General features: G+C 38.3%; 1 protein-coding gene across 1 annotated transcript in view; it reads right to left on the reverse strand.

Moving 5' to 3' along the window:
* LOC109836729 (GABA transporter 1) overlaps positions 1 to 8895 on the reverse strand; it is an 11823-nt gene extending 2928 nt beyond the window's left edge. Inside the window, exons 1-2 of the mRNA XM_020404709.1 lie at positions 8778 to 8895; positions 8441 to 8671 (exon numbers count right to left, since the gene is read on the reverse strand). Of these exons, the coding sequence (XP_020260298.1) occupies positions 8441 to 8671; positions 8778 to 8889 (343 nt within the window). The 5' untranslated portion in view covers positions 8890 to 8895. The remainder of the gene's footprint in view (positions 1 to 8440; positions 8672 to 8777) is intronic.

A 9984-nucleotide genomic window follows, 5' to 3' on the forward strand; every position in this document is an offset into this window, starting at 1 on the left:
TAAGAGAGAGAGAGATTTGAAAGGAGTTTATTCCCTTTAATTATTAACACTGTAGCTACAGTGTTCATTTGAGAAATCTCAGTTTAGAGATTTGCTCTTCAATTGTAATTTCTTGTTTGATTAATAAGAAATTAACTGTGTGGCTCCCGAGGACGTAGGCAGTTGCCGAACCTCGTTATATCTTGGTGTACTTTCTCTATTTTGCGTTTCTGTTGCATTAGGGATTTCGGTGTTAAATTCCCAACAACTGGTATCAGAGCGTGAAACGATCTAGAGGAAGTCAGATTCAAGTGGGAGCCATGACCGCAGATGAGGAAAAAAATAAGACTTGAGAAATTTGATGGAACAAATTTTGGATTTTAGAAAATGCAGATAGAGGATTATCTATATCAGAAAAATCTGTATCAACCACCATCGGGGAAGAAGCCGAATTCTATGAAGGCAGATGAGTGGAACCTTCTAGATAGACAAGCCCTCGGAGTTATCAGATTGACGTTGACTCGCAATGTTGCATTCAACATAGCGAAGGAGAATACCACGACGGGTCTTATGGCAGCACTCTCAAATATGTATGAGAAGCCATCAGCCGCGAACAAAGTTCATTTGATGCGACGGTTATTCAATCTGAAAATGGCGGAAGGCGCGTCAGTAGCACAACACCTCAATGAACTTAATACGGTTACAACCCAATTGAGTTCAGTTGAGATTGAGTTTGATGAAGAAGTTCGGGCGTTGATATTGTTGTCTTCCCTACCAGAGAGTTGGAACGCTACAGTCACGGCAGTGAGTAGCTCGTCGGGAAACAAAAAGTTGAAGTTCGACGACGTTCGTGATTTGGTTCTCAGTGAGGAGATCCGACGGCGAGAGACTGGTGAAGCTACAACCTCTTCAGTATTGCATACAGAGTCAAGAGGTAGAAATTCAACCAGAGGAAACGGACGAGGAAAATCAAACTTCAGAGGTAGATCAAAGGACAGGAGGTCCAAATCAAGGAATCCAAGCAACAGCTCGAAGGCTATCGAGTGTTGGAATTGTGGAAAGACCGGGCATTACAAGAATCAGTGCAAGAGTGCACAGAAGGAGAAGGAGGCGAAGGCAGAGGTGAATGTCACCTCCACTTCAGGAGGAGACGACGCATTGATATGCTCTTTGGAGAGCAAGGAGGAATCTTGGGTGTTAGATTCAGGAGCGTCGTTCCATGCTACCTCTCAGAAAGAATTCTTCGAGAAGTATACCCCCGGAAATCTTGGATACGTATATCTTGATGATGATCAACCATGTGCTATTGTGGGCAAAGGCGTGGTGAAAATTAAGTTGAACGGGTCAGTATGGGAGCTGAAGGATGTCAGGCATATTCCCGACCTGAGAAAGAACTTAATATCCGTAGGCCAGTTGGCTGGAGAAGGATACACTACGACCTTCCATGGAGATGATTGGAAGATCTCAAAGGACGCAATGACGATTGTCCGAGGCAAGAAGACTGGTACCCTGTATATGACAGCAGGTGCACGTTGTTTGATCTCAGTTATAGCAGGCAATGAAACTTCAAAGTTATGGCACCAGAGACTTGGTCATATGAGTGAAAAGGGGATGAAAATCATGCACACGAAGGGAAAACTCCCAGGACTGAAGTCAGTGGAGATGGATATGTGTGAAGAATGTATACTTGGAAAGCAGAAGAGAGTCAGCTTTCAGACAAGTGGCAGAACCCCCAGGAAAGAGAAGCTAGAGCTTGTTCACTCAGATGTGTGGGGACCAACAACCACTGCGTCCATTGGTGGAAAACACTACTTCGTGATTTTTATCGATGATCACTCTCAGAAAGTGTGGGTCTACTTTCTGAAGCATAAGTCAGAAGTATTTGAGGCTTTCAGGAGATGGAAAGCTATGGTCGAGAATGAGACCGGTCTGAGAATAAAGAAGCTCAGGACCGACAATGACGGTGAGTATGAAGACACCAGATTCAAGAAGTTCTGCTATGAGCACGGGATCAGAATGGAGAGAACCGTGCCCGGCACGCCTCAGCAAAATGGTGTAGCTGAGCGGATGAACCGAAGTTGACAGAGAGAGCCAGAAGCATTCGGGTATAGTCAGGCCTACCGAAGCAGTTCTGGGCAGAAGCGGTCAACACAGCAGCTTACTTGATCAACCGAGGTCCATCGGTTCCATTGGAGCACAGAATACCAGAGGAGGTATGGTGCGGAAAGGAGGTAAAACTCTCACATCTAAAAGTTTTCGGTTGTGTAGCTTACGTGCATATTAGTGATCAAGGCAGGAATAAGCTTGATCCCAAGTCAAAGAAATGCACTTTCATCGGCTATGGTGAAGATGAGTTCGGCTACCACATTTGGGACAACGAAAACAAGAAAGTGATCCGTAGCAGAGATGTGATATTCAACGAGAAGGTGATGTATAAGGACATGCATAAAACAGATGACTCAGAGAGCGAGTCAATATTTATAGATGCAGATGATGTCCCGAGTAACCTCTCGGAAGAACCCAATGCAGAGGGTCCTCAGCAAGAAGAGCCTGTTGGACAAGATGGTGCGCAGGAGCCCGACGCACCAGCTCCGATATTAAGAAGATCTTCTCGTCCTCCTGTACCCAACAGGAGATACATGAACTATCTGTTGTTGACAGATGGTGGGGAGCCTAAAAGCTATGATGAAGCTTGTCAGTGTGGAGATGCGAGCAAGTGGGAGCTTGCCATGAAAGATGAGATGAAGTCTCTCATATCAAAACAGACGTGGGAACTAGCTGAGTTGCCCACGGGTAAGAAGGCACTCCACAACAAATGGGTGTACCGAGTGAAAGAAGAGCATGATGGTTCCAGAAGATATAAAGCCCGGCTAGTTGTCAAAGGTTTCCAACAGAAGGAAGGAATTGACTACACCGATATTTTCGCTCTCGTGGTGAAGCTAAATACTATCAGGACCGTGATGAGTATTGTAGCAATTGAAGATTTTCATCTCGAGCAGTTAGACGTGAAAACGACGTTTCTTCACGGAGATCTAGAAGAGGAGATATGCATGCACCAGCCAGAAGGTTTCTCAGAAGAAAAGAAGAAGAACCTGGTGTGCAGACTCAAGAAGAGCTTGTATGGCCTGAAACAAGCCCCAAGACAGTGGTACAGAAAGTTTGACGGCTTTATACATAATGAAGGTTTCCAAAAGTACAACGCTGACCACTGTTGCTACTTCAAAAGTACTCCTCGCATTTTTGGATCCGACCCTCGCGTTTGGGACATCGACCCTCGCGTTTGGGACACCGACCCTCGCGTCCAAGCTCCGACAATCGCGTCCAGGCGCTCCGACCCTCGCGTCGAGCTTGGACGCTCGCGTGGCTGGCGATCGCCTATAAAAGCAAACCCCGATGCCCTAGGGTTTGTGCTTTTTCTTCCTCCCCTGATCTTTCTCTGGCGGCGGCACAAAAACGCAGCAGCGTTCCTCATCTCCAACCTTGAAATCGCAGCAGCGATTTTGGTTTCTCATCTCCAGCACTCAACCGCGTTTTGAGGGGGATCAAGAAAAGGATTTAAGAGAGAGAGAGATTTGAAAGGGGTTTATTCCCTTTAATTATTAACACTGTAGCTACAGTGTTCATTTGAGAAATCTCAGTTTTGGGATTTGCTCTTGATTTGTAATTTCTTGTTTGATTAATAAGAAATTGACTGTGTGGCTCCCGAAGACGTAGGCAGTTGCCGAACCTCGTTATATCTTGGTATACTTTCTCTATTCTGCGTTTCTGTTGCATTAGGGATTTCGGTGTTAAATTCCCAACAATATCAATTGTAAAGAAACGTGATTTACTTTGTTTTTTTTAGATTTTTAATAATAATTATTAATGAAGCAGATAGAAACTTAAACAGTCATGCTAAACGAACAATATTTATGGGTGAAAACTTGTGTCAACTTAAGTGGATAGGGAATAGTGCGTCCACCAAAGTTTTTAACCACTCATATTGCCTAGGGATCCTTGTATTATATAAAAAGGTATTTTATATTAATAAATGTGTGGCTAGAAACTTTGGTGGACATCAACTTAAGTTGATAGGAGTCTTGTTCATATTTATGTGTGCAAAGTTATATCAGCAATTAGCCAATACATATAATTAAGCACAACCACCGGCGTTGATATAAGCCAATTGAAGCATTCTATCGTATAATTATATTAGTTCAGTAAAATGTGTAATTATCTACAAAGATCTAACTGGAAAAAGTTTACAAAAGTGATAGTATATATATTTCAGGAGGAGTTCTCTTCCTAAAATTGCTCGTAAGAGGTAAAACTAGTCATAATAAAAAACAAATTTTCAAAACCGACCTGTTATGAATTTTATTCCAAAAAAAGATCCTTTTCAAACTTAATTTTAAAAAACAAATTTTATTCTCGTGAAGTTTGGAACTTTTTTTTCAAAAACCGACCAAGTTTTAGCCCAACTGGGTCGGTTTTTGAAATTAAGTTTGAAACTGGTCTTTTTTTGAGAATTTTTTGACAAACAGATTGATTTTAAAAATTTGTCCTAAAAAATAATACTCTTTTTACGAGAAAGTCTAAAATTTATACTATTATCAAAGGTGATATCCATATATGCATAATTTACAAGATTTAACCGAAACAAATGGTATAAATATATAGATGTATCTTAATAACTTGTAGGTCCAATACTCTACAAAGCCACATCAATCTAGCCACAATTTATCCGTCCCTTCACCAACCAACCCAGTTGAATTTTTCAGGCTCCGTCTCCAAACAAACAAGCTGACATTATCACCCTCAAAGACCAAAAATCATTGACTAAAATCTGAAGAAGAAGGTCATCTTTCCAATACCGTAAGCATTTTGGCTTCTCTTGTTTTCTACTATATTTCCAAAACTTGCTCAATCTTGAATTTTCCTGAGTTGTTAGCGTCCAGGTACTTATGTTCGTAACTAGAAAAAGAACTTAAAAATACACGAGGAATAGTAACCTTACGTTTTTGAATGATCCGAAAGGAAAGAAAGCTCGAAAAATATAACATAATGATTTTCTAATGGGTGCGTCTAGACACTCATTATGGGATTTGGATCCTCTCCACTACAAAAAAGTAGTGGAGAGACCACTACTTTTAATCTCAAGTGTTGATTATTTAGTAGGCGGTTATGATACAATCTAAATCTAACATTTACCATACCCCCGTGTATTGCACTAGGCGGTTATGATACAATCTAAATCTAACATTTACCATACCCCCGTGTATTGCACTCATTCCTAATTTGTACTAAGGGGGGATTAGTCACCTAGAACTTTTTAAGTAGAACTAGGATAATTGGTAAAGTGGGATAATTTTTTGACACTGGGATAATTTAGTGGAACAATGATGGGTAATTCTTAAAGTAGAATAATTTGGTAGGATAATTTGGTGGGATAATGATGGATAATCTTATCAAGTTACATAATTTGGTAGGATAATTTGGTGGAAGTAATGGTGGGTATAAATTACTATTGTTAATAATTGTATATTAAAAATAATATAATATTGATAAGCAAAATCTAGTGATAACTATAAAATATAATGCAATAAAGCATCACTATTCATCTCAAGTAATAAAATAATTTACAAATAAATAAAAATCTAAATCCCTAGAGTGACTCGACTTCCATCATCCCACATGGCTTCTATCATCCCACATGGTATCTGCCATAGAATTTCTCCAAACTCCTACAGCTGTTCGTTGAGTCTGTAACTCGTCTTCTTTATCGGAGTCATCGTCTGCATCAGCAACATTTCGTGGAGCTTCTAGTGGAGGATCATAAATGTCGAAGTTCAAATCTCATAACATCATAAAAAAAAATAAGCATTTTTCAGCCATTAACCCTTTAGACCAATCTCATCATGATCGCTGAAACCAAATCAGCAAATAAATGAAATGTACACAGGAATCATCCGTGGCCTCTAAACAGATGATCGGCAGATGAACTATAAATATCACAATCAATTTACTGAGCCGATTTAATAATAATAGATATCACCATTAACCATTCAACATCTAATCATCAATGTGATCGCAAAGTTGCTTTCTAACTTATAAAAAAACATAAATAGCCCGCATATCTTTAGCACTAACCCACCAACACTATAGTCTTAACCTAAACCACTGTTGTGGAGAGAAAACTTAGATCAAACAAATAATAATAAAGTAATTTAACGTCAAAAAGCTATCAATAAAGTAATACACCACTGTTGTGAAGAGAAAACTTAGATCAAACAAATAATAATAAAGTAATTTAAACGTCAAAAAGTTATCAATAAAGTAATACATCTTGAAGATAATAATAAAAGATCTAATCATCACAAAAAAAAAAGTAAAGACAGAAAAATGAACGGATGATTGACTTCATGGCAGAGAAATTTTAACCAAGAGGGAGGGAGGCGACGTTTCACTTTTTTTTTCCCAATTGTATTCTTTCCAATGTGTGGGATAATTTGAGAGAGGAGAACTTATGGTTATATCTATAGGTAGTATAATTTGTGGGATAATTATGACCAATTATCCCAATTCTATTTCTAGTAGAATTCTACTTGACTAACGCACCAAAAAAATAATACAGTTCTAGTTCTACAAAAGTTCTACTTGACTAACACTATAAAAAAATATCCCATTTTCTAGTTCTATATGACTAACACCTTAAAAATTTATCCCACAAATTATCCCAATTCTAGTTTTAAGTTCTAGATGACTAACCCCCCCTAAAAGAAAAAATCATAACCATCAACTAGATAATCAATGGCTGTGATTATGTAGTGGTCCCTCCACTATTTTTTTTGTAGTGGAGAGGATCCGAATCCCTCATTATGGGATATTAAGAAATGCCCCTCTCTCTCTCTCTCTCTCTCTCTCTCTCTCTCTCTCTCTCTCTCTCTCTCTCTCTCTCATTCCCTAATGAGCGCCATTGAGCACTACCCGATAGAGAAACTCATAACATAATATACGATAAAATACATCAGAACATAAATGTTGGTGATCTTTCAATGTGTAACAATAAAATAGAAGGATATTAACAAGCAAAAAACGAATTGAGTACTCATATGTTCTACGAGAAACTTCTATGTTTGAACTGTCTTAATCTTCTTTTGGAACAAACGAAGTAACATATAGATACATGTGGAACTTTTCATCATTATTGGGTTAATTGATCTTCAGTTGCTAGGTACGTATCTACGTTATTAAGTCAGGAATACCGTTATACCGATGAATATATCTACATATATATAGTTTAATAGCAACTATATAACTATACGACCATCAATCAACTTTAAAGAAATATTGGGGGAATCTAGTGGGTGGTCAAATTCTATGCAGAGACCTCGTGGTTTCCCATACCTCAGGTACTTTCTTTGATGTTTTTTTGTTAATTAAAAAGATTCTTGTTTTTTTTTTTCAATATTTAAGATGATAACGACCTTCTACGATGCGTTTAAGTTGGGAATTAAGTAGCTGGTTGATGGACGTATCCATCAGTATGATTAAACCTCTCCGCTCCCATTACAATTTATTATGTAATATCTCTATGATAATATTGACTAAATGGATGTAGTATTGATTTATATATATAACTAAGTCTAATGATGTAATACCAAATAATCTCGATCCTTAACTATTTTAATAGATATAAAACCTCTCAAGATAGGTTTTCACATAACCCCTAAACTTGTTTTATATCCACTAAACTCACTTAAGATTGTTTACTTTGACCCTTATATTAATACCTTCAAATCTGACTTGTTACGTCTCACGCACACGACAAAAATGGCAGAAATACTACTTACATCTAAAAAAAGAATAGAAAAAAAAAAAGAATAAAAGAGTGATTTTTTATTGCTGAAGGGTTTTGTGAGGGGGTTGTCTCAAACGACAAAACTTAAGGGGCAAAGAGGGGGTTTTGTGAAATTTACTCTAGAATAATTATGATCTAACTCCCTTTACAACATCTGACGCCATTCAAAACTCATTATAATATTAGAACTTAGCGGCCCTCAATCGATGAGGCCAGGAGAGGTGTTGTTGTCTGCAATTTATTCTTTAAATCCAAATAACGTATATTTATCGAACAAATGAATACTTAATTCGGAAAGGTCCAAAACTATCCTTCTGTTCTTCTTCCTCCCCCTCTCTCCCGCTTGCCCAGCTAGCCCATTCTCTCCTATATCCAACCCAACAAAAAGCCAGACTACAAGCAAAGAACCCAGCAAAAATAAAAAAAAATAAAAATAAAAATGCCCCAACAGCATTTGTCTTCGTCGCCAACCTCCGCTCTCATCCCAAATCCCACCATGAAGAAACCCCAACATAATCATCTATTATTATCACATGATATGGTTACAACAAGAAATTAAACACAGGGAAACTAAATCACCTACATATAGCATGCATGGACATTATATATAACAAGACTAACCAAAGATATCGTTAGCCATGTCGCGGAACCTGAGCTGGCGGTGGCCGAGCTGAGCGTGGTGTTCGAGGACGATCGAGAGGAGGTTATAAGAGTAGAAGGTGACTGAGGCTCCAGCGATCAGGGAAATAACTCCGGCGACCCAACCGAGCGATGCGAACGCAAAGGGAAGGCTCAGGAGTGCGGGCGCTACTATGGACGTCGTCAAATGATACCCACAGTGAACCCAAGACCCTGTAGACAGTAGTATTCAGCATATGTACGTGTACATGACTTTTTTTATTATTTTTCATTACAGATGCTAATGGATCGATATTTATTAGTTTTCGGTTTTCCATACCTTTGGATTTGAGAACAAAGAGAGCACCGGCGTCTAGCTTTTGGGGTTCGGTGGCTGAATCATTAGGATGAACGCTTTCTAAGTCCGGGGAGGTGGGATGCGAGGTTCCCATCTCTCTCTCTCTCTCTCTGGTTTGTGTCTTATTTAAAAAGTTTTAAATATGAATAGACCCCTTATTATCCCCCAGCTGTGAATAGAAACCGTATAGTTGTATTGTTGCAGAGAGAGCCGTGAGTAAAATTTTTTTTGACTTTTTTATCCACCGGAGATATTTATCAAGACGCGATTCTTTCTCTCTCTAAAATGATAAAAGAATTAATTAACCTCATTGATCACGTGGTTATGTGTAACGATAGAACTATGGAGGGTTTATCCGCAATTCGGTGATAATACAAGGCAATTAATGAAACTTGAAATAAATGGATTTGGATCCTCTCCACTACAAAAAAGTAGTGGAGAGACCACTACTTTTAATCTCAAGCGTTGATTATTTAGTAGGATACAATCTAAATCTAACACTTACCATACCCCCGTGCATTGCACTCATTCCTAATTTGCAAAAAAAAAAATCATAACCATCAACTAGATAATCAATGGTTGTGATTATGTAGTGGTCCCTTCACTAATTTTTTTTAGTGGAGAGGATCCGAATCCGAAATAAATAAGTGTGTCTCGGATGTCGGCGGTTGAAGTTAGACGTCAAATTAAATTAAACAACTGTTTGAGAAAGCAATGGGAGTGAAATGAAGTCCCCGGCGCCCTCAAAGTTGGACTAGAATGATCATGTCAGAAGAACTTTTTCAGGAAAAATTAAAAAAAATAAATATGAATTAATATCACTGTTTTCACTGAAAGCCCGACATAAGCCCTTTTGGGTGTATGGTAATGATATGATAAGCAAATTGTGCTGATCACCTTATTTTTCTACAAATCTTTGGAAAATTATCACAAAACTATCATGAACTTTAAATGTCGGGGTAGCAACTTAGAACAAATAAAACTCACTAAGATTAGTCCATTTTTACAAGGCACCAAACATTTCATAGCATTTTATTAATCATATAAAGGATATGTACCAAATAGGGAGGGAAAATTTTATACATCCGTCAACCAAGATATGAGGATCAACGGAGCATGATTGTTGTATTTTCAGGAATCACCTTGAAAATTTGTTGTTTTACAACAAATTTATACATAAGTTTCTCGT

The sequence above is a fragment of the Asparagus officinalis genome, chromosome 4 (assembly GCF_001876935.1).
Source record: "Asparagus officinalis chromosome 4, Aspof.V1, whole genome shotgun sequence".
In the NCBI taxonomy this organism is placed as follows: domain Eukaryota; kingdom Viridiplantae; phylum Streptophyta; class Magnoliopsida; order Asparagales; family Asparagaceae; genus Asparagus; species Asparagus officinalis.